Source organism: Lutjanus erythropterus, chromosome 1 (assembly GCF_056507025.1).
Source record: "Lutjanus erythropterus isolate fLutEry1 chromosome 1, fLutEry1.hap2, whole genome shotgun sequence".
In the NCBI taxonomy this organism is placed as follows: domain Eukaryota; kingdom Metazoa; phylum Chordata; class Actinopteri; order Lutjaniformes; family Lutjanidae; genus Lutjanus; species Lutjanus erythropterus.
Window position 1 is genome coordinate 2,005,027 of NC_139317.1, and position 23,673 is coordinate 2,028,699.

The 23,673-nt window shown below is 41.0% G+C and overlaps 1 protein-coding gene and 2 long non-coding RNA genes across 4 annotated transcripts in view; 2 read left to right on the forward strand and 1 right to left on the reverse strand.

The window, feature by feature from the left end:
• Positions 1-677: 677 nt before the first annotated feature.
• The window catches only part of LOC146332448 (serine/threonine-protein kinase BRSK2-like), a 158,150-nt gene continuing 135,154 nt past the window's right edge, over positions 678-23,673 (reverse strand). Inside the window, exons 14-22 of the mRNA XM_084715457.1 lie at positions 22,044-22,104; positions 16,162-16,819; positions 13,983-14,031; positions 12,670-12,793; positions 11,935-12,115; positions 8,949-9,041; positions 5,117-5,155; positions 1,647-1,912; positions 678-1,384 (exon numbers count right to left, since the gene is read on the reverse strand). Coding sequence (XP_084571583.1) covers positions 1,689-1,912; positions 5,117-5,155; positions 8,949-9,041; positions 11,935-12,115; positions 12,670-12,793; positions 13,983-14,031; positions 16,162-16,819; positions 22,044-22,104 — 1,429 coding nt within the window. The 3' untranslated portion in view covers positions 678-1,384; positions 1,647-1,688. The remainder of the gene's footprint in view (positions 1,385-1,646; positions 1,913-5,116; positions 5,156-8,948; positions 9,042-11,934; positions 12,116-12,669; positions 12,794-13,982; positions 14,032-16,161; positions 16,820-22,043; positions 22,105-23,673) is intronic.
• Positions 1,333-8,890, forward strand: LOC146332449 (uncharacterized). 2 transcript variants are annotated; one of them, XR_014769834.1, is made up of 6 exons: positions 1,333-1,473; positions 3,349-3,425; positions 3,673-3,749; positions 4,514-4,592; positions 5,010-5,312; positions 8,718-8,890. It is a non-coding gene; the product is annotated as an uncharacterized LOC146332449 (long non-coding RNA). The 2 variants fall into 2 exon arrangements; XR_014769838.1 differs by lacking the exon at positions 4,514-4,592.
• On the forward strand, positions 12,678-14,645 carry LOC146332450 (uncharacterized). Its single transcript, XR_014769847.1, has 2 exons — positions 12,678-12,872; positions 13,951-14,645. It is a non-coding gene; the product is annotated as an uncharacterized LOC146332450 (long non-coding RNA).

The window sequence follows — 23,673 nt, forward strand, 5'->3', positions numbered from 1 at the left end:
CCAGTGGGATATGGATGATGGGAACTACTTGGATAGAATTAGGAACCAGATCATGGTTTGGATTAAAATAAGAATGTTAGTTACATCAAGTATGCAAGCTTTCAGAGCAGTGGGCATTTGTTTTCAGGATAACAGACTGTCAGACAAATAAGCTCTCAGTCCAGTGGGACATTTTTCAGACTATTGGGATTTTGGAATAATGGGCTGCTGGAACAATGGCATGGTACCGTCGGGACATCCTCACGTTAAACCATGTTCAGTCTCAGTCCTGATGAGCTTCATTCTGTTGTCTCTCTCTGTGCCTGTTTTACCCCCCTGACATTTTGGGGATTCTCCAACCCAGCGAGATTCCTAACTGCCAGTCAGCACAGTTTAGTTAAAAGATGCATTTGTAAAAACTGACTCCTGTCTCTTAACTGTCCACCAGCCACTCCTTTTGGGATGTCCCGCTCTCTGTTCCCTCAAAATTCAGCACTGTCAAGACGGCTTTTTAGTCAACGGTTCACGTTCAAGTTCACGTGAAAACTTCTCTACTCATCGCAGGGATTCCACTGGAATGAATTCGGTTCTCCGTGTTTTTAACTGCTGGTGTGACCAGGCCTGCACGAGAATACCAAACAAAAATATGGCAACACAACCCTAAAAACATAATGTCACAACTACACTTTTTGTACATACGGAACATTATTTTAATCTGTACAACAGAATAGATCATTCATTTATGTAATATCGCCTCCCCCCCGCCCCCTTTATCATACTTTTATGGGCAGCTTATTTAACTGCGGATACAGAAACGTCACAGAGCGAGCTCCAAAATCCTGCCGTTCACAAAGAAAGACGACATTAAAAAGAATTACAATCCAGCCAGCGTTCGTCCGTCCATCTCCGCTTCTTCCGCCGCTCCTGCTTCCTGTTTGTCAGCGTGTGCAAGTCATTACATCCCGCAGAGAAGTCATGTTTGTGTTGAGGAGTACATACAGTATGTGTGTTTTTTTTTATGTACATGTGGGAGAAATAGAATAAAGAGAAAAGAGGAGAGGGGATGTGTGTATGTGTGTGTGTAGATTGACAAACATCACTGTCTTAAGGCTTTTTTTTCTTTTTACAACTCTTCTGAGATGTGTTTGGTCTGGTGGGGGGCGAAGTGGACTCTACTGATGCTGCCGGAGAAAGGACTCGAAGAAGAAGAAGAAGAAGGGGATGGGGGAGTGAAGTGAAGTAGTGAGGGGAGGGAAGGGGAAGGGGTCCTCTGTCTTTTCTTCAGTTTCGGGCTCTCGTGGTGGTGGTGGTGGTGGTGGTGGTGATGGCGGCGGGCCGTGAGCGGGCTGCTCTCGGCCGGTCTCGAAGAAGAGCCGCCGAGGTTAATAGTTATTATGGATGATCCCTGGTGGCAGAGACAAGTCAAGCCATCACACATGTGAGGAGGACACACACCCACCGAAAGACCCCCGAGGACACAGAGAGGGACAGAAGGTAGGGACAACAAAGCTACATTTGCTACTTATTGTAAAATACTGATCAACTTTTAAACTGAAATAGCCATTCCCATTATACAGTACAAAATTTATAGGCAAAAAGTAGATTTCTTTTTTTTTGTTTTCACTCCTAACTAAAGGGCAAAGTTAGCAGCTCTCCTCTTTAATGACCTGATAACTGCTTCTCGTCTAGTCATGCACAGCTACCGCTCCTTAAGGTTGTTCCTGTGTCCTGTTGCTGGCGGCCATCTTTGTTTTGTCTTTGCCAGGGGGGCATTTAGAGTCATTGGGCGGGGGCTGGTTGGGCTTGCTGCTGGGGGCATGCTTGGCGGGGGAGCTAGGCGTGGCAGGGGCGCCAGGGGAGTGGGACGCTTGGATGTTCTTCTCGTCTGAAAAAAGCTGTTTAATTACGTCAAAGAAGTTACTCAACGGGCTGCCTACACAGACGGGAAGAAAAGAAAAAACAAAGAGAGAGAGAGAGAGAGAGAGAAAACAAACAACAGATGAGCAATGAGGTTAACGTGAGGAGAGGAGGAGGAGGAGGAGGAGGTGATGGAGGGATGAGAGGAGGAGTGGAGCTGGAGGAAAGGAGACTCTTCAGCCGGGGGGAGAAAAAGGGGAAAGGGTAGTTCAGGTCCAGGGAGGGAGAGGTGGCACCAAGAGGAACCACAACAGGTGAGGATATGTCTCATCCCAAACAGAAATATTAGTATTTAAATATCAGCATTACTGCGAGGTCAATGTGGCTTCAGAGTCTCAGTTTCCTCTGCTGGGTGGAGAGCTAATGGGAGCACTGGAAGACAGTTCAGGTACCAGTCAGTACCAGTCAGTACCACAGACTCACTGAAATAGACCAGGAGGCATTTTCTATATCTCTGTTCCTAAATAGTTTTTTTTTTTTTTTTTTTTTTTTTTTTAGATATTTGCCTGAAATAGCTAATTTTGCATGTATGGCTAAAACAAACTGAGTAAACTTTGACACTGCAAACCTGAAGCTGTAGTTTATGCTGCTCTCTGGAGTCTGCATTGAGGACACGTTCCACGTGCGCAGACGTATCCGTAGCTTATTGTAGACTAGCTGCCTCACAAACAAGTCTGTGTATTTACAACAAACTGGAATATTTATTTATTTATTTATAAAATATTTATGTCACCCAACTTTCACAGACATTTAAAGTATAATTACGGCTTTAGTGGCACAGTGGTTCTGTTTGGTCAGTGAAAGTGCATCAGTGAATTTGTTGAAGGCATTAGCAAATTAAAAAATGTTCAGTTTGAACCACAGAATTCAAGTTGATCCTGAATTTGTGACTACACTGAGAGGACAGAGATACGGAAAAACAGGACAAACTAGTCGGTCTTTCTACTCCCAAACAGATGTGAATGTGAGTTCACTTGAAGGATGCGTTTCAGATATGCACAGATGGTGTTGCATAGCTTGTTATTGTGTAGTGGCCTAGTGGACAAGTCTACTCGGTCACAACAAATTGGAGATGTCCACACAGAGCCTGCATGTACAGCCTCTGATGATAAAACCCTGACTGACTTCAGCAGTCAAACTTAAAACAAGAATAGACTTAAGATCATTTTGTTCACTCAGAGTTTTGCCTGGCTTGATCTTTGTTGTTCAGGTGAGTGTGTGTTACATGCCGTTGGCACAATGTGTCTGTAAGATTTCTCTCTTTTTTGTTACATCTAGGCTCCTGCAAAAAAAAACAAAAAACTCTTATGTTACTATTAGAAATGGTTGTTACTTGGTTTGTCTTATTTTTACCTTTTGTGATTTGTAATGCAGAAATATGCTCACATGTATTCTGCATGTCAGAGTTTGTGCATTTCCTGTTAATTTTCTCCGTTTGAATGTCTTCCAAAGCTCCTGTTAACTCTCCATCATATCAACATCCATCACAGCAACATCCAACATCCACCCGTTAAGACAAAGGTTTCTTGGTAAGTGCTTTCAAACAGTCATGAGTGAATAAAAACATGCAACAATACAGCACAGTGCACACAGTTAATACACAGTCACTTTTCAGGTTAGTCTTCAAACAGTGTGTGACCCCTTCAGTGATAAAACATCTCATCCCGTCTGATTTGCTGCTGATTACAGTCATATATTGTTTGTGATAACTTACCATTATTCCCCTTCAACAACATAGTGAGATGTGCATTTGTGGTGTCTGACATTTTGTTCCAGTGATTTCAAATATGGAAAGTTTATGAGGAGGAGGAAACAACCCAGTATCAAGCTTCACCATGCAGAGGGTTATTCAGGTCAGTAAAGAGCTGCACAACATTCACACAATGAAATATATCCAGCTTAGTCAGTCATTTAATCTTCCAAGTGAACTTTTTAAGGACAGATCTAGTGGGATATCAAGGAGATTGTGTAATTTGGTAGTGGAGGATTCTTACTTATTTATTTATATTAACTAGGAGTTGTTTAAAAAAAAAAATCTTAGCCTGTTTTTTGTCCTGCTGTGACACGTGAATTAGAGCTTAAGTCATTAATTGATTAGGTGTATTTTGCTTTAAAAGTCACTGTTTCAAACAAAACTCCAGGCGACTGCCTGTGGTTCTGACCGCCCATTATTCTGAAACTCAAAGTTCCCACTGGACCAAAAGCCTCTTTGTCCAACAGCCCATTATTCCCAAAACAAAAACCCACTGCTCCGAAGGCCCGGTGTTCTGAAAATACCCTCAATATCTAAGTGTATTCTGACATGCAAACATCAGTCGTTATGGTAACAATAGTCCGGTGAACCAATCACAGTTTGGTTAGGTTTAGGCAACGAAACTGCTTGGTTAGGTTCAGGTTGAAATAAGCAGACTAGTTATGTCAATTAAATTCTATAAGCTTGAATCAATGCTTATGTAATGAAAGTAGGGCGTGTGGACCTTATTCACTACTTTCTGACGTTTTATAGACCAAACAATTAGTCAATTTATTTTGAAAATAATAAGATTAATTGATAATGAAACTACATGTTAGTTAGCAGCCCTAATTGGGGTTTTCCCTCACCTCTCTTAACAAACAGCCACTGCCCCGAAAATCTGCTCCGACTGAAGTTTTGATCAGTCTGTACTGGCTCAGATAACAGGTGTGCACCAACTGAGGTAAATAATTTCATTGAGAAATTTGTCTGCGATGTGAAATCACTTGAAATGTTATTTGGTGTAAAGCCAGAAAGATGGCCTAAGGGCAAAAACCCCACGTCTTCAGCGCCATGGACAGCAGTGTATTTTTAGAGCAACAGGCGTTTATTTTTCGCTTGGTTTGCAGGTCTGCACGACTTCATGTTGAGATTTGGAAAGTGAACCACAGAAGAAGAATTTACAACTTTTTTGTTCAGTATTTTAGTTAAAAGACCAGATTATGGAATTTGCCTGGAATATTCACTTTTTCTCAGAGAAAGAATTAGATTCTTTTACATTTAAATGACTTGTTAAGTTGAACATATATTTTTTGCAGCTCACTCTCTCTCTCTCTCTCGCTCTCTCTCTCTCTCTCTCTCACACACACACACGTGTTAGTGCAAACAGGGCGTGTTGGTGACAGGCCTCCAGGACGTTGCCAGTGTGTGTTAAAAGCCAGAGTTAAGGTGTTTTTGCCGGGAGCTCCCGGGCGCTCTGGGTCTTACCACGCTTGGAGGATTTAGTGGTTGAGCGCTGAGAGCCATCTGAGAGCAGAGGACAGTGTCAGAAACACCAACCGACTCACTGAGGCCCAGCGCTTCATCATCAGTCAGCTGACGTCAAACATCAGCAGCACACTGGCTAAAACATCCCACTTCTCCTTCTCCAAGTTTACCAGTTTAAAGGATAACTCCAGACACGGTCAGTGTTCAGCTCATTTTCATCTCTTAAAAATTCAAATTCCTTCAGTTTTTGTGTTGAATAACAGCTGGAGGGATTTGATTCATCTTATGTTACTCTTCTTTATATGTTTTAGTCTGACAGATTTTTTTTACAGGTGTTTCTTCCATCTGCGTAGAAATAACACAATTTAACACTTTCAAAATGCATGCAGTGCAAACGCCAAAGTCCAATTTTGCATGCAGGTACTTCGCCAATTCATCCTATTAACTGTGGAACCAGGTGACCTTTCTCGTGGTTAATGTAGAGAAAATGTTATAGTTTGGTTAAGGGACTAAAACTACTTGGCTAGGTTTAGGAAAAGATCTCGATTTGGGTTCAGATAAGTGCTTTGGTTATGTAACATAAGTTAACTTGACACGAGCTGATTTCCTGAAGTTTACAAAAGTCAATGTGGTCTTTTTTGTTTTATACAAACTCCCGTCTCCTGGGTGACAGTCCTGTGTTTGTTATAATGACATAATGAAAGTTTGTACAACCCTAAATAGTGAGATTCTGTGCCGTCAGTTTTATTGCAATCTCGGAGCCCACTGGCTATCGTCTGACAACTACTTAGTCTTTGGGGACGATGGTCAATATTTTGGGGTTTTCATTGTAGCCAGCAGATATCTGGATAATGGACATCCGGGCCAAGACTTCCTGTTTCGCGCACCAGCCGTTGTCTACAGTCTGATTAGCAAATTGAGACTTTGTAAACGCCAACCTAAGTTCTATTTTAAAAAAATCTGCATATGAATGTGGATCAATTTACAACGTTACAGCTACAACGTTGTCAGACATTAGCTGATGGGTTCTGGCGAATATGTTCCACTATTTACTTGCATGCAACCAAAGTTCACTCAAACATGATTGGTCAAAACTATTGGACTGTTTCCGATACCGAAATCTTATCATTTGCCTTCAGATTCTGCATTCTGATATGTGTTATTTTTCATTCAGTCATTTACTCTTCAATTCTGCTGGAAAATATATTTTAAAAGATCAAACTCTTATCTGTTAAACCTTGTTACAGACCAGCGTGATTATTTTTTCAGTGTCACAGCAGAGTCACAGTGAGCAGCCATTTTATTTTTTACAGGTTTGGGTTCAGACTCCAAGTAGCAGTATTTGGGGCAGCCTGGTGTTTGACCAGCAGTCAGGAGTTCTGGGTATGTTTGTAGATTTAGACGCCGTTTTAGCTACTTGGCAACTGTTTTTGTGTTATTTGCAAAAAATTCACAAAATATTTAGAGAGGAGACTGGAGCTGAACATTCACCGTGGCAGACTTTACCCTTTAACATCCATCTGCTTCTGCATCCACACAAGTCTAACCTTGTACATACAGTCTGTATGAGCCACACGCTCACACATACACAGACCGTCAGGTTCATAGAGCTGTTAGGTTCCATCAGACACATGCAGATTATCAGGTTCTGAAGCTGTTTGCAAAGAGATCAACAAACACAACCACAAACTGTGTGTTTGTCTGCTCGCCCAGGAGTTTGTCACTGTGACATACAGTAAACAGCATGCTTTCATTTGAGCACATCAGTCCCGTGGTGTGTGAATGGCAGCTCACCCAGAACCATCAGCACACATACAGTTCGATACTGACGAACTCCCTGACATTTCTGTTCTGCTCGGCTGTTTTTACTCGGCACTGAGGCCGTTTTACCAAACAGTACGTGTGCGTGGTTCTGGGTTGGCGTTTCATTCAGCATGCGAGTCATTCAGTCCATCCAAGTGGCATCAGAGTAAAGCTGTGAATGACAAGAAGCAGGGTGGCATGGAGAGGCAGGCCAGAGAGAGACAGGAGAGAGAGAGAGATGTGTAGAGGTGTAGGCAGAGATGTGGGTTATTGGCACATCTACACGGTGGGGGTGACTGAGGTAGTGCATACAGTGCCTGATAACAGTTCCCATCTGTGGCAGTGACTGGACAGACTGGTCCTACTGGGTCATTATGTCTCGCAGGTAGTTTGGATTTTTGAATGTTTGACTTCTGTAGTTGGAGATCTTCCAGATAACCAGTGGCTTACAAAGCAAAAACGAACATCAGCTGACGAGGCTGAGACGCTCTGAAACGACAGGATCCTCAGTGTGGATCCATCTTCTTTTTTTTGTTCACAAGCCAACGTAAGATCTATGTAGAGGAAATAAATTCTATCCTGCTGACCTTTATTTCTCTAACATTCAACTTTTGAATCCTTTTTCATCAGTTCCAGCCCCAATTATTTTTAATGATTGATAAAAAAAAAAAACTTTTCTCAGCTTCTGAAAGGAGGGCATGCCAGAAAAAGTTTGGGAACCACTGAACTGGGTTTTGGACCTGAGAGGTTTCCATGAACTTTTCTAACTTTTCAAAATGTGCAGAAAAATATGTCAATGGAAACATTTTTTCTGAATAAGTTCTGACATTGCAAACATTTAACTCACATGACTGATCAGCTGTTTCCACTCAAGTCAAGATGATCTGCTAATTTCTTTTGGCAGTTTGCAAACAACTGGTTTTCTTTTCAGATTCGTAACCACTACTTCTTCTACTCTATTTAATACAACCATGCATATTGTAGCCTGTACTGCCAACTTCTGCAAAAAACAGACAAAAGATATTTGACTAAATGTTGATTTTTACAGTAATCTTATTGCTGTATTTGTTATTTTGGAGCCACTGTCTGTCTGGGAGATCAGGACTTTAAAATCCAAACCATCTGAGGCTTTAGATGGAGTTTACTGTAGTGGGAGCTGAGGAGGTGACAGCAGCAGTGTGTGAGGAGACTGAGGATGGGTTGTAGTTACTCTGCTTCACCACCAGAGGGGACCATTATCAAGTAAATAACCACAGATACAAAAACAGGAATGTTTCAGTGTCACACTAACAAACAGAACTAACAAGGACAACTGGAGAACACACAGTCACTCTTTCTTTTCTTCCATATTTTTATAATCCGTTCATCTTATCTATAGGCAGCCCAAAATATCCAATTAAATCATGATCAAGAAGATTTTCACAGATTTACGTGTGTTTATGTGTCACTTTACACTTAAAGAAAGTAAGAATGTTTTCTGAAATCTGGACACTTTTCTTCCTCTTTCTGCCAAAAAAAGCTGAATGCACAAATGTTAACAGCTAATCCAAACGTGTACAGTTGTAAACATCGATTTCCTGCATGTGTGTTTCTGCTGAGTCAGACGTCGGGGCGAGAGCCGAGCTGCTGTCTGCAGACGATGAATTACAGTTTGATGTACAGCTCCTGAGCAGCAATAATCAGCTCTGTAAATGCACATCTACAGTTCATTGAATACCGTTACCATGTCCTGTGTGTGTGTGTGTGTGTGTGTGTGTGTTTGTGTGTGTGTTTGTGTGCACGCCATGGTATGTGGCAGGGGCATGCACGTGGAGATGCTGTGTGCTAAAAGCAGTGTGCTGAGCCGAGCTGAGCCGAGCCGGTCCGAGGCGAGGTGGGCCGCGGGCGTGGCTGTGCTGTGAGGAGTGCCAGGATGCCGGGAGGGAAGGAGGGGAGGCTGTGAGGACGTGGAGGAAGAGGAAGAAGAGGAGGAGGAGGGCTGGGGGGTGTAGGCGTGGTCGGGGGACGGGTGGCGAGGGACTCCACTTACCAGATATCTGGGGCTGGATGCCGGGCTGGTCGTTGGTGCTGAGCAGCTGGGCCTGGATGGTCTCCACCACACGCTTGAAACGTCGGCTCGGACCTGAGAGGAAGAAACGGAGACTCATCAGGACTTGTTACAGTCGCACCGAGTCATGTCTTCAGGTAAAGAATCATTTAACATTACAGACTGTATCACATTATCTTTTATCAGAGAGGAGAAGTAACTAAGTACAAATACTTTGTTACTGTTCCTAAGTAGAGCTGTACTTTAGTGTTTCTTTTTCTGACAACTTGTCACTTCTACTCCCAACGTTTGAACATAAATATCTGTACTTTTGCCACCTTCCAACATCAAGACTGGTTTCAACCTAAATGGACGGAACAGTAACACCTCGAAGAGACGATTCACTGGTGGATCCGTCAGTGCAGTTCACAGACGTAACAAGACAAAAACAAGACGAGATGAAAAAGACGCAACAAGAAAAAAAGACATAAGACAAAAACGATGCAACAGAACAAAAACGACAATAAAGACGCAACAAGGTGAAAGGAACCAATGTCATGTTAATGAGCTCCAGTTGGAAAAAATGATACCAAACATAAAACTACAAACAGTTCAACAAAATTTGTATTACAGTATGTAAAACATGCAAACTTCTAACTTCGTTACAACATTTGAAGTTGTCCAAAGACAGTAAGTCGAGGCTCTGCTGTTAAAATCAGAGCACATTATGACTTGTTTAGGACTTGGGACTCGACTGTCTTACCTTGTGAGCTGCAAAACAATGATTTCGTCCCACTTCTGTAATGTGCAAGATCCAACATCTCATATTTTTTAAAAACTTGTCCTGGTGCAGCTTAATACAAAAGATAACATAAATAATGCTAATCCAGTCATGAAAAGTGCATATTTCAGGTTTGAAATACTTTTAATAATATGGTAGGCATCTGATATAAGATTAATATGTAATATATGTGTATATAGTGCCAGTCAAAAATTTTTCTGTATTCTAGATTTTTACTCAAGACTATGAAATATAGAATTATGTGGTGAGCAAAAATGTGAATCTAAAAAGAAAAATTATTTTCAACACACCATCTTCTGCATTTGCAATCAAAGATAAGTTATTAAATCTATGAGAGTGTTCGATTCTTTTTGGTTTTTTATTATCGACCCTTGGTGCAAAGGTTTTTTGCTCTTTAAAATTTAAATTCTTTTAAGTCGCCACCTTTTGCTTTGATGACTGATTTGCTCACTGTTGGTTTAATCTGGACCATTTTTTAATAAAATATGAAGACAGACAATGAATGAGTGTGTCCAAACTTTTGACTGGCACTGTTTGAATGCAGAGCACCTGGACAGAGGGTGACGGTAATTCAAATGTCCATCTGAAGTAGTTTTTGTAAAAATTTCTGAACTTCCTGCCAGAAAAAAAAATCTTAATAACAGCAGGCAAAAGCAGAATCTATTGTTGTGATTATCGTCTGAGTTCTCACACCGTCTCCAGCAGCTGGAGAGGATTTGATGTAATGACTTTTCTAAACTGGAGTAATGAAGAACCTCATGAGGTTTTTCCATCAAAACTCGTCTCAATTAAGTTGAACATGAAATTTTCTTATTTTGCCGCTGAAGTCTTAATTAATCATCCTGAGCGACGGACGCTCACCACCGCCTCTCACAGTCATACAACTCTGCATCACTTTCATCACCTCTGCTGCTTTTATAAGACCTGACAGAGGGAGTGCTGGTCTCAGTGTGGTTGAGAAAAATCTTATGCCAGTTATTAAACTGGTTTTACTTTCTTTGTGCACAAGAAATGACAATCAAGTGATAAATTTAAGACGTGCATGTAACTTAACCTTGCTGTAGTAGTCTTTTACATTAATGTGATCTTTTATTCAGACTTGCGTTACAGAAATGACACGTCTAACCCGCTCAGACTGTCTCCTACCTCCCTGTCTCTGGTCGGATGTGGATTTGACCCATTTTATCCTGCTTGGAGAGATGAAACATTAATGATGTGGCCGTGTTCAGGGAGGATTCAGGAAACTCAACATTTCTGTGCTGTGGCTCGCTTGTGATCTACACCGAACGTCTTTTATTCATTCATGAGTTTTACAGTTTCTCTTTAGACACCCAACTCGTTGCACTACGTGGCTAAAAGTAGGTCGTAGGACATCGAAACCGTACTGCATCTTTTTCTGAATTATTATGTTTTGCAGCAGCTGAAACCCTGTAGCCTCCCAGTGAGCAGAGTAGCACTTACTATTACATAGAAAAGAAAATTAAAAGACGAAGGTTGCATGCACATGATGGCTGCCTCACGTAACCCTTCGCATGCTGCTCATGCACATCCTCAGAAATTAATGTTATGTGTTAGACTTTGGCGGCATCAAGGTATTATAGCATACAAAATATATATGATTTTCAATACTGTCACCATGTTATCTTAAATATAGAAGTTCCTGTTTTTTTTACTGATAGAAAATAAAAATGTAAAACAAAATTAGTTCATTACAACTTAGCCAACAGACAAATAATTTGGAGGTAGAAAAGAAATAATTGTCTTGTCATTTCTACTCTAAAGCCTCGCTCTCCTTGCTAATTAATTACATATAATTAGATATAGAATCATGGAAATGTTGCCACAGCGGTTTATTATCCACATGATTTATCTATAAATCATCTCTGTTCAGCCAAATGATGTGTTGGTATCCATGGCAATAAGTGTCATCAGGTGCTTTAACTAGAATCTGTGGAGTAAAGATGATTTGACAAAATTCGACAGAAATAGATTAATGTCCAACTCATGTCCATCCTCTTATAGATTAAATGGCTGATCTGTTCAGGATGTCTTATTATCAAATGTAACCGAAACATTTCAAAACTTTTCTCTAAGTTCAGACACTTTATCTGACTGAGTTTGCAGCTCTGTGATCAGACCTGAGAGTTTGTTGGCCTGTGTGTAGCTCAGCTTGTGTGTTGTGTTTACCTGAGAGCAGGGTGAAGGTGACAGAGTAGATGCCGTTGTCCTTGGTGGCGCTGGTGCTCTCGGTGTAGGTGATGTCCACCTGGAACTTCACCGGCTTCTGGAAAACAGTCGGACCGGCCGTGGACTTGTACTCCGCCCGAAAACTGGTCTGAGAGATGACGCTGTGGCTCAGACTGGGGATCTGAGAGGACAGACAGACGCAGAGTCAGCGACAACGCAGACACAGACACAGACACAGACAAGAGACGGCGGCAGGGATAGGAGGGGACGAGACGGCGTGTTGGATGTGTTACATCTGAACGTGTCACTGCGTTTTGCAGAGTCAGCGTCCGAGTCGACGCCGATGATGAGATGTGAGGTGACAGCAGTCTGCTGCACAGGATGCTGCTGCTGTCCACAGGAAAACACACAAACCTAAAGTTGTTACAAAACCTTTTATAATTGAACAGAAGAGTAAAATGTATTTGAAGCAGGGTGTCCACAGAGCCTTGAGAGTATTAAAAACCTTGTCTTACATTTCTTCTTGTCCTTTTGTAGAATTTAACAATATTATAACATCATAAATAAATGCCAAATGTATAAAATGTTTTGTGTGTGTGTGTGTGTGTGTGTGTGTAATGTTACATTTTACTCTGGTACTGAAACAAAGAGCAAATAGCACCAAACAGAGTGCAACTATGATGCACACATGCACGCAAGCACACACTTAAATTGTGCCTGGAGAGGGAGACTCACTGAGAGGAAGGCGTGGACGATGTCCGCCTTTATGGAGCTGAGAGGTTTGTCTCTGATCACAATGAAGATCTGCTCCTCTTTCTCCAGGTTGATGAAGTTACCGAACCACGACTTCTTAGCCAGCCTGCAGGGAGGAGACGGACGGAGGACACAACGTCATTCACACCATCAGCTGTGTTTGTTCGCTGTAATGTGCAGCTGAAGTAGGTTTACTTTGACAAAAACTACAACATAGCGATTGAAAAAGGTGATGCCCGATCAAAAGGTGGAAGTGGTGCAGAAGTTTGTGTAATCGACCCTTCGCTAAGCCCCGCCCCAAACAACAAAGGTCCAATCATAGGTTAGCAACTGTAACGTGGTCTGTGAAACACAAGAGGACACGTGTGGGGAATGGATCAAACTTTGTCCTCATCTGCTCTAACTAAGCTGTGAATGTTAGCATGTCCAGCTAACTAAAGCTACTTACTAGTTGCAGACAAACTTGTTAGATCCCACTGCATCTGCATTTGTTCTGTCGGGGTTTGAGGAGGAGGATGTGGACTGATGAAGAATCAAAGTGGGCTGCTGATGATGCACCTCTCTCTGGCTCACTGTCTCAGGTCTAAGCTGAGTTAGCTTAGCTCTTATCCCGGCTGTCTTCTGGGTGACCCGTCTCAAGGTCCGCTGCACTGATCGAGTCCTTGCTCTTCCTTTTCCCACGTTAATGAGTGTATTTCTGTCATCTATCATGTAGATATACCTGCTGTATTTCACCATCTGACCAATGTTTGCTGAGAGGTAAGCTAGCTTTAGCCTCAGTCTGTTAGCATTAACATTCTATCACGTACACAGCTGCTAGCTAACGTACATGTTTAAAACACCTTAATAGGGTTCTTGTTTTAAAACATGTCAGCTGGAGACTTCTCAGCTTATTCATCGAGTTAGCATTAGCAATAGCTTACATCAGCCAGCTTACACTTCTGAAATCTGCTTGTGAGTCATTATTTTAGCGAAAAAATCCACTGATGTCAGCTAGAAATGAGAATCTGCTTTTGTTTACGTCTCTAAAGAATCACAGACCTCGTGTTTCAACAGTTACTCCCAGTTTCGATGTTAAATCTGCCGCCGTTATCACTATAAATTGCATAAATGTAGTGCAAGAATGGAAGCTTGGCAGGTGTAGCAACAGTGACTAAGGAGGGCGGGGCTTAGTGAAAAGTGATTTCTCTACTAAAACATTTATAGTAAGAAAAACAAACTGTAAAGTAAAAGCAAAGGAAATGTCTGTAATGTGCTCAACAGTTCTCTGGTTCTGCTGCTGCTGTGTTACTCACTCTGGAGAAGAGTCTGGAGTTAGACTGGACATGTCCTCCTGGGTGGGAACTGTTGGAAACAAAGGTCAAAGGTCACAAAGTGAAACAGATGAGATATGAGTTCTCTCCTACATGAACTCTCTCTACATTTCAATAGTTGGCAGAAGCTTTCAACCAAAACTATCATGGGTACTCGAAAAGCAGGCAGGTATCTTCTGCACTTGATAATTAACTGAATCGTTACTGGTTTAGAAAATTCTGTTCATGTTTGGAATAAAGAAATCACACTTGCTGAATAGTAAAATATTAACTAATATTAACCTATCAGTGAGATTTTCTTAAATACTCATGTAAGTCTATCTGTACAAACCTATAAGATATATTAGAAAAACTGAAACTGAAAAGCAAATTTATCCATAATTTCCATACAGATGAAAATAAGCTCTGAACTCCTCCACGTTTACATCGATGTGTGAAACACTGACTAATGCACACTGTCCCTGCTAAATAAAGTTTTACACACGTTACTACCACCTACTGTAACCATGGCTGTATTTTCTTCCACCAAATGCATGACTGCAATGCATCATGGTTGAGAGCGAATGAAATGCAGCCCTACTCTGATTGACACTGACTTCCTGTTGTATTTAAATATTATCTGTATAAACTCTGGTCATAAATGTATTTCTGTTTGTCTTGTTTTTCCACTAGATGCTCTTTCAGATTTGATGAATCTATAATCTGTCAGTGTAAATGAGATTATCTGCTCTCTGATCAGTTTGTCTGGAGGGATTTCACGGCTCTAATCTAAGCAGCTACCTAAACTAAAGTAGAATTAATGGTGAATTTTCCACTGGCTGTAATGAGATAGTTATCTTGTGTATGACAGGGCCGGAGGCTGCACTTTCTCATGATGAGGCTGCAGCAGGTGAATCGTTAAAATACCTCCATTAACAGCGATGATGAAGAGGTGATTTGTTTTTGTTCCCCTGAGCTACAGTCTGATAAGAGTCAGATAACATCCTAAAGATCTGATCTGAATTAATTATCTACAGAAGTGTCTTTTAATCTGAAGATCGCCAACCACCACCCACATCCAGGTTTACAGAGTAACAGATTACACAGAATGTAATTAGGATACAAAATATTGTATTCTATTACAGTTACAAAGAAAAGACAATCAGATCATCAGAACACCACTCAGGTCTGAGTAAAACCAGTTACACAGACCAACCGCTAATGTTAGCTACACAGACTGCTAATGTCAGACACTGTCCAGCAGGTAATGTTAGCTACCCAGATATCCAGTTAGCTAGCTAACTGGTAAATATATGTCTATGGTAAAATACTGTCAGTACTACCACTAGGCCTCCTTCTACTGAAAAATATTTTGGGACTGTAGGTAGTGATAGCATACAATAATGTACATAACAGAGTACTTAATTACAACATGCTAACATGCATTTGTGCAGAATAAAAAGGGAGTAATAACTGGATAAACAATTAATAAACAACAACAAACATAAAACTGAGGCTGAATAATTTCACCATATTTGGAACTGACACACTTCCTGGGGGACAGAGGGGACGTGTCAAAACCACAGATATAAAATTAACCCACCTAATAATATATTTTGAAATAAATTATGTAATAGATGATGTATATTTATTAGAAGTCGACTCCACTTTTAAAATAATTTACACATAAACATTTTTTTTGAGTGTTTTTGTTTTAAATCTTCCCCCTAACTATCCAGCTAAGTGGTATGAACCTCATTCATGTGGTGAAAACAAGCACAGTAGTGCCGGGCCAGTCAGTACGTGTACTGTTGGCTACATCTGTGTCAAACACTTCATCACAGGTTAATTAATGATGGTACTGAGTAAATACATGAGCCGATTGTGTCTGTAGATCAAAGCGAATCAGAAAAGAGTCTCAGTGATGGTGGAACTACAGTTTTTTCTGTAAAACAAATATGATCCTACCTTAAAACACCTGTTTTTAGAATGGAGTTTAGTTTAAGAGTCTGTCCATTTGAAACACCACCAGAAGTAGAGGCTATTTTAACATTATATGTCATATAAATTGAGATGAATAACTTTCTAATAATGAATCTTGTAGGTTACTGACTAGTAATTAATAGTAATTTTATCAAGATAAATCTTTAAAGTAGCCCTCCACTCTCATCCCCCCACTCACCTTGCATTTTCCTGCGATGGAAGCGCGGCGAGCCCAGGAAGCTGTTCTTGATGGAGTTGAGGCGTGTCCTCCAGGGCATCCCTCCAATGGAGGGGCTGGGTGGCGGCGTCGGGCTGGGCGTCCCGGTCGGGCTGTCCTTGGGCGTGTGCACCGGGGTGCCTTTAGGGGTGGGGAGAGGGCTCCCTCTGGGGGAGGGGTGAGGGGTCACCTGCGTGATGGGGACAGATTTGCCGTTGTGGTCAGGGTGGAGGTGGTGGCGCCGGCGGGGCGACATAGGAGGCACGGGGGAGAGGGGGATGGAAAGCTTGGGGGGGACGGTGAGGGGTGGGTGGCGTCTCACCCGGGGGCTGTTGGGGATGCAGGGCGCCAGCGGCTGGCTGGGAGTGGTGGGCTCAGATTTGGGGGTGGTGGGGGTCTGGGCAGTGTTGGGGAGCGGGTTGGACCTGGTGGTCTGCAGCGGCTTCTCGGACACTTTGGGCTTGGCAGGGAGGGTCTGTGTGCGGGGGTGCATGAGGGGGGACCCCATCTTTGGCTGGTAGGAATTGGGCGTACGCAGCCCCACCCCGTTAAGGCGGACCTCGGCCGAGTGGGTGGGGCTGCAGTTGGGGGACTGACACAGGTCTGGGGACTGGGGCGGGATGAAAAACCGCCGGTTGGGCTGCGATTGGTCATGCACCGTTTGACATGACAGCAGAGCCGGCCAATGAGAGAGCCAGAGCAGCAGCAGCAGCAGCGGTGCGGCCCAATAAAGGTTCATTCCCACAAAATAAGAAACCACAGCAGGAAATAAAAAGGAGCGTGGAGGATGAGAGGTGGAGCAGGCAGGGAGTGGTGAGAGTGCAAGAAAGAAAGAAAAACAGAACATGCGATTAGCAAAGTGATTAGCCAATCAGGAGGCAGCAGTGGAGCATTCATGACGCATTAACAGTAGGGATGCACCGAGATCAAAACTGATCAACCAAACCAGATTAGATTCAGATCAATTCTGCTTCCACAGGTTTCACACTCACTCTTAAATGTTTTTTTCACAGTTTTTATAACACAACATTTAAATCATACAACAATGACACTTGATATTTATTAACTATGTATTACCTATCAGTATTAGTTTGTTTCTCTGTCTGACAGTGTGCTCATGCTGATACTGAAAGTTTTAAATGATTTCTGAATGTAAAACAAGGATTTAGTGACATTTTCACTATTTCTTTCATGAACTGCAATTACATTAATACAATAAGGACAAATGTGGGATTATTAGTTATTAGTTTAGATTATTACGCATTCAGGGAAAGCTATAGAGAGGCAAAGTCACTCCCCTTCCAGTGGATCTTCACAGGACAGAAAAAATATGACTGGTAGTTCACAGCGAGAGACAAGTAACTTTTTGACGAATCACACATATGTTTGTCAATTTATAAGATAATTTTACAAGTCAAGAAAGTTGCAGTTTGATGCAAAAGTATTGTTGTTAAAGTTCAAGCAGCTCTCAACATGGTCAGACTTTTAAATAGGGCTGAAAAATTTATCAAATTTGTATCAAATCCCGATTTTTCAAATCGCAGGACACCTGAGTCTGTAGCAGCAAAACCTCTGAGGACTGAACTGATTGTATCACTTATGAATTTCAATCACACAGTTTCACTTTAAAATTTATTCTTACAACTTATTTTATTTCCCTGACATTTCAGAAATAGATTTTTTTTACAGACAGAATCTTCAGCCACTCATTCTCAGACAGAAGTCTTCATGATCGCTGTCAGATTCATCGGTGCATCCCTAATTACCAGCAGTGACCCGGCCTGAAAGCTAACAGATGTAGCTTCACCCTCCACCTGCACAGCGGACAGAGAACATGCACAGTGCTGATGCACAATGCTGTGGGATGAATGAGCAGATCTCAGATCAGACAGGTCAGAACAGTGTGAAGCCACAGCTGGAGAAACTGCAGCAGCAGAGCAGACCTCAGGTCAGCTGTTAGCATGTGTGAGGAATTTTTATATCAGGTGAAACACACTTATTGCAATGGACAGGGAACGTGTGTGTGTGTGTGTGTGTGTGTGTGTGTGTGTGTGTGTGTGTGTGTGTGTGTGTGTGTGTGTGTGTGTGTTACTAACACTCAAATCCCAAACTTAAAGGCACATTCTAATTTTTTTTTTTATAAGATGGACCTTATGCAAGAACATAAACCATACAGAAACACAATGTGGTCAAATTTCTGCTTTTTCAGTCAGTTGAGGTTCTGATCATGAATCCAATGTGTGTGTTTAATAAGTCAAACTCAGCTAAAATAGGAATTATTAGGAAAAATTAATATTGTGGTCATTTGTTTCTGTTTCTATTGAGCTTCTCTTGACACCTTCCTAACTTAAACTGTTCCTTTATTTTTTTCTGAAGCATCTGCATCGTTTTTTTATGACATTTACTTCATTTTGTAATTTTTTGTCATATTTCCTTCTTTCTTTTGTTTTTGGAAACAGCTAATTTTGTTTTGGAAAACTGAGTTGAGTTTCCCTTTGAGTACGGACGCCAAGAACGACTGTGCTTGCAAGTTTTTTTTAATGCTGTTATCAAGATCAAGAGTTAATGATTTTGTTATCTCATGAAAACAAGATAATCCACCTGTTATCACAGGAAAAGTGAAGGTCATTTCCTGTTGGGTTCACGAGGTACAGTGGGACGAGCTTGCAGGTCTCAGCGGACGAGAGAGAGCTGATCAACTTCTCATCTTTGGCTACTATAAAACGAGACTGTCTGCTGCTGTAATGACGAACTGCAGCAGAAAAAACGACACAGTTATGCTTTTAATTATTGTTCAGTTATGATTCTCCTCCCCAACAGTCAGACTGTGATCTTGAAGTCTTTAAATCAGGTGTGAATAAATGAACCAGGCACTCATTTCTTCCTGATCTTGATTAAATTAAAGTTATTTTCTAACATTTTTCTCTTCTTGATATAAATGAACCTGTTGTCACAAGAAAATGAGTTTATCTCTACATAACTGAAAACACAGCCGTTCTCGACCTCTGTGTTTGAGTGTGATTTGCATCATCATTGTTTACCAATTGACTTTATTTTTTCTTACAGTATTTTGACAGAACAATGAGAACAGTTCAGTAGTTGCCGCCTCAAGAGTCTTTATGTTGGTCAACATCCGGGAAACATCCTGACAGTATTTCACAAGATGTTTTTGACAGTTTTTTTTAACTTCATGTAAAATAATTCCTTTCTTATTTCTGTCAGTTTCTGTTACAGATTTGTAGGGCTGTCCCTGACAAAGAGGTTTTTTTTTTACCAGACTCATGTTTCGATGTCTTTTTTCATCATCTGTGATGTGAAAATATCAGATTTTCACACAACTCTCAAGTTGGATTTTTGTGAATAAAACCTGGAACCACAAATGGATCAGAACTGGAAGCCTTGAATAGTAATTTGAGGGCATCAGTTACACTAATGATCAAATCTCACACATCCTCATGAACAGGTGGAATTCATCAAATCAAAAGGAGCCATTTATGTTAAGTTTGTGCAGCTTAGATTAAGTTCGGTGATTCTGAGTTGGAACATAAGCAAACCTCACAGGGAAAAGATTTAGAAGGAAGTTTAGAAAAAGTTCTTGCATGAGACCGGATGACTTTCATTCATTACTTTTTAAACTCTACATAATTAAACAAGTGAACAGATAAGGAGAATAAAATGCGCCTTGAAGAATAAATCAATGACGTTCATTATAAGACTTCCTGCGTGCCTTTGCAGAGAGTGAACGTTTGATGATCACAGCTTTACTGTGTCCTTGCTGAGCTTAAAAACTACATGACTTCAGTGAAAACAGAGAGAAGCTGCAGGTTGATTTGCACAGTTTAACCTTTGTGCTTCGTCGCTGCAGCAGCTCTTTCCTCTCACAGTGATGGATCGATTCCTCAGTTAATCTGCGGCTGCAGGAGAATCTGTTCTGTGCAGACATTAAATCACCGGATCTCATCGGGGAGTTTGGTGTTTGGCCTCCGATGGATCTGCTCACACTTCATCTAAAGCTGTGTGATGTACAGAACGGCAGCGAGGTCACATGACGACCTCGATGACGGGACGAACGGCGGCCAGTGGTTCTCAGAGTGTGTAATAACACAGAGCTGGTGTATAATGAGTCTGACATAAGAAGTCATGAAATCTATTATGTCATCATACAGAAATCAAAAGAAAAGTCTCCCTTTGATAGTTTTTTTCATAATTACTGTAGATGTGAAGCTGTGGGTGGTGTCACAAGGTGTATAACTGTCGCTACTGTCATGTCATTTTTTCCAGAATATTCAGCCTGAACCATACATACATGCGCGCGCACACACACACACACACACACACACACACACACACACACACACACACACACACACAACAAACTTAATGATTAATGACAGTAAAAACTAAGGTGAGAAAAATAACATTTTCATTCTTATCTGGGATTTTTAATTTCATTATGCAACCTGTCTTTTCTGACACTGCAATTATAGATTTATTTTAAAAGCTATTAAAATTCAGTTACTTGCCACTTTATTCTGTCTGTTCTCATTGATAGAAACCAGGTGGACAAAAAAACAGACACCTCACTTCTCAGTATAATGAGAAACAACTGAACAGAACCAAACTACATCCTCCAACACGACCGTAAAGTTCAATCGACACTTCTCTAAAACATCTTCATCACAAACTGAACCTTCATGAAAGGAGGAATCACTGCAGCTTCAGACAGCAGCATCAGCTGTAGCTGCATGTACCTAATAAACTGGCTGGTTTTGTTTTACTTTAACTTCCACTGTAGAGGCAACAATGATAAAGTTTAAAGTTCACACTGTGAGGTCAATCATGGCCCATAATTGCTTAGTTTTTCATGCATTCAGTTTTTCAAGTGTTTATTGATAATTTTAATGAATATTTGTGCTGTTTTTTCCTAATCCAAATCATAGATGTATTATAATGAAAAAGCATGCAAAGATGGCGCCCATTCAGTCCAATGACAGTTGCTTGCCTGGTTTACTTCCTGGTTGTACCGCCCACTGAATATGCACAGCAGTGTTTGCCCCTCAGCCCCGCTCAGTCCCTCCAGGATTTCATTCACTGATTTTGGGATTGTTGTGGCCTAAAATACCTGATTTCACAGCAGCTTTTCTAAAAAAAAATCATGATGCATGTTGCAGTGTTTTTAGGCTTTTTTTTTTTTTTGCAATGAAATTGCAGGAGCAACTGAAAATAACAACAGAACGTTGTGATCTTTTATACAAAATTAATTACAATCAAAGGCAACTTATTCCAGGAAGAAAAAAAACACTTTCTATTCTGAGTGTTCTGAGTTACCTGAACAAAAACACTCACAAGTACTAAATATGTTCAGAATGTTGATTAATGTCAGTAACAAAGACAAACCTTCTGTTCTTTTCAGCACCTGTGACAAAATTAAAAATATATAAATGCAAAAAACTAGTGAATAATAAAACCCTGACTGGGTTCTTTGAGACGCACATGTGATGCCAAATTTGTGGATAAGTTGTGGAGTTTGGACAAAATTTCAAGGCTGCACAGAATTCACAGCTATTCGTTGAATTTGTGCAAATAGTTGCGATTGCAATCGTTGAAGTAATTTACATTTCGACATAAATCGGTGCTCAAATCATGACTTGTCACTCAGAGTTTTGGCTCCTTGAAGAAACTGATTGTGGCTGAACTGTCCGTCACACAGGCTTGTAATGAAGTCCACAGTCAGTGGTGTGTATGAGCAGCTGATGACAGGCTGAGGTGGATGAACATCTGTGTGTGAGCGGAACAAAACGTACCAGCAGAGGCCAGCCGCTGAGCTGCATTGTGGGAAACCAATGAGAAGGACAGAGACTTACCCTGGGACTGCTGAGAGGGCTGGTGGACAGGCCGGAGGACGCTCCGCTGATCGACCGCGATCTGCACAAACACACACAACGTCAGATCAATACACAAACACAAAAACAAAAAAGTGCAAAAACATTGATCACACGACAAAACACATACACAACAGGTACACACAAAATCCCCAAACCTCTGTGAGTGCAGCTGTTTCACAAACTTTGAGCAGATTGAAGGTTGTTTGATCTCCAGCAGAGAAAAGTGACTCAAACGAGGACACAGAGACAGAAAAACTCAGCCTCGTCTGTTTCCTGCAGTTTTCACAAACTCTTTTATCACTTTGTCCTTCAGCAGAACGTCCCTCACTGTCTTCTGTTCCTCACACTTTTAAGTCCTCAAACTTTTTACCTGCATCTCTGACTTCACAGACTTCTGTCTGTTAATTCAGTGAAACCGTCCTGTTACGTGTTTCGTTTAGTGTGAACAGAAAAAACACGGTTTTATAGTTTTTCTTCCTGATTAGGGACACGGGAATATTGACCTCCTGCAGCTTCATATCTCAGATGTCCTGAACCAATCAATGATAGATTTATAGACAGAGTGTGACTCTTTTCCTCCTCTGATTTATTTTTTTTTTTATGTCTGGCACTAACACCGAAAGTCTGACTTTATTCTCAAAATGCAAAATAAGGACAAACTCTTCCTCCTCTTGTTTTTTTCCCTCATATGTCTGGTCCTAAAACTCTTTCATAAGTCACCATCAGAAATTCTAGTTCTTCAGTCCCTCCCGGATTTCATGAGCCTTTTTTGGGGGATTGTTGTGGCCTGAAATTACTGCTTTCACTGCAGCTTTTTGAAAAATTGCAATGTTGCAATGTTTTTAGGCTTTTTTTGCAATGAAATTGTGAGACCAAGTCAAAATTACAAAAGAAAGTTGACTTTTTAAAAAAAATATATAATTCATAAAAAATTGAAGGTAACTTGTTCCGGAGAGAACAAACCTACACTCTGTTCTGAGTGTTCTGACTAGTCTTTTACCAAAAAGTCTCAGAATTACAGAAATTATACAAACCTGCTTTATTTGTAAATGAAAAAGTGCACCAGGGGGGTATTTTACAAAAATCTTAAAAAAAAACATTTGGAGCACAAACTCTTTTCAGCACCCATTGCAATATAAAAAATATAAATGCAAAAAAATAGTGAATAATAAAACAAAACATTGAGTCGGTTCTTTAGACGTACATGTATGATGTCTGGACAAAAGTTACAAGGCTGCACAGAATTCACAGGGATCGGTTGAATTTGCATGAACTGTTGCAACATTGCAACTTCCTGGAGGGACTGACTTGTTAAATGAATTATTAATATTATTATTAATGTGCAATGCTGTTAACTGTTGCCTCTCGCTGCATCCTGCCCCGATGTAAACCAGTGAGGTGGAAAATGGGACAAAACCAGCGCAGTCTGTCAGTGTTTCGATCAAGCACGTGGAAATGAGTTTGTTTGTAGGCTGTCAGAATAAATTCACCAGAACACAGAACCATACGGAGAATCTTAAATAAAAGCTTTTTTTTTCAGACATTTTTAAGGTTACTGATTAAATTGTGCTCATTTTTTTTAGAGTGTTTTCTTTGGTATGAACAGAGC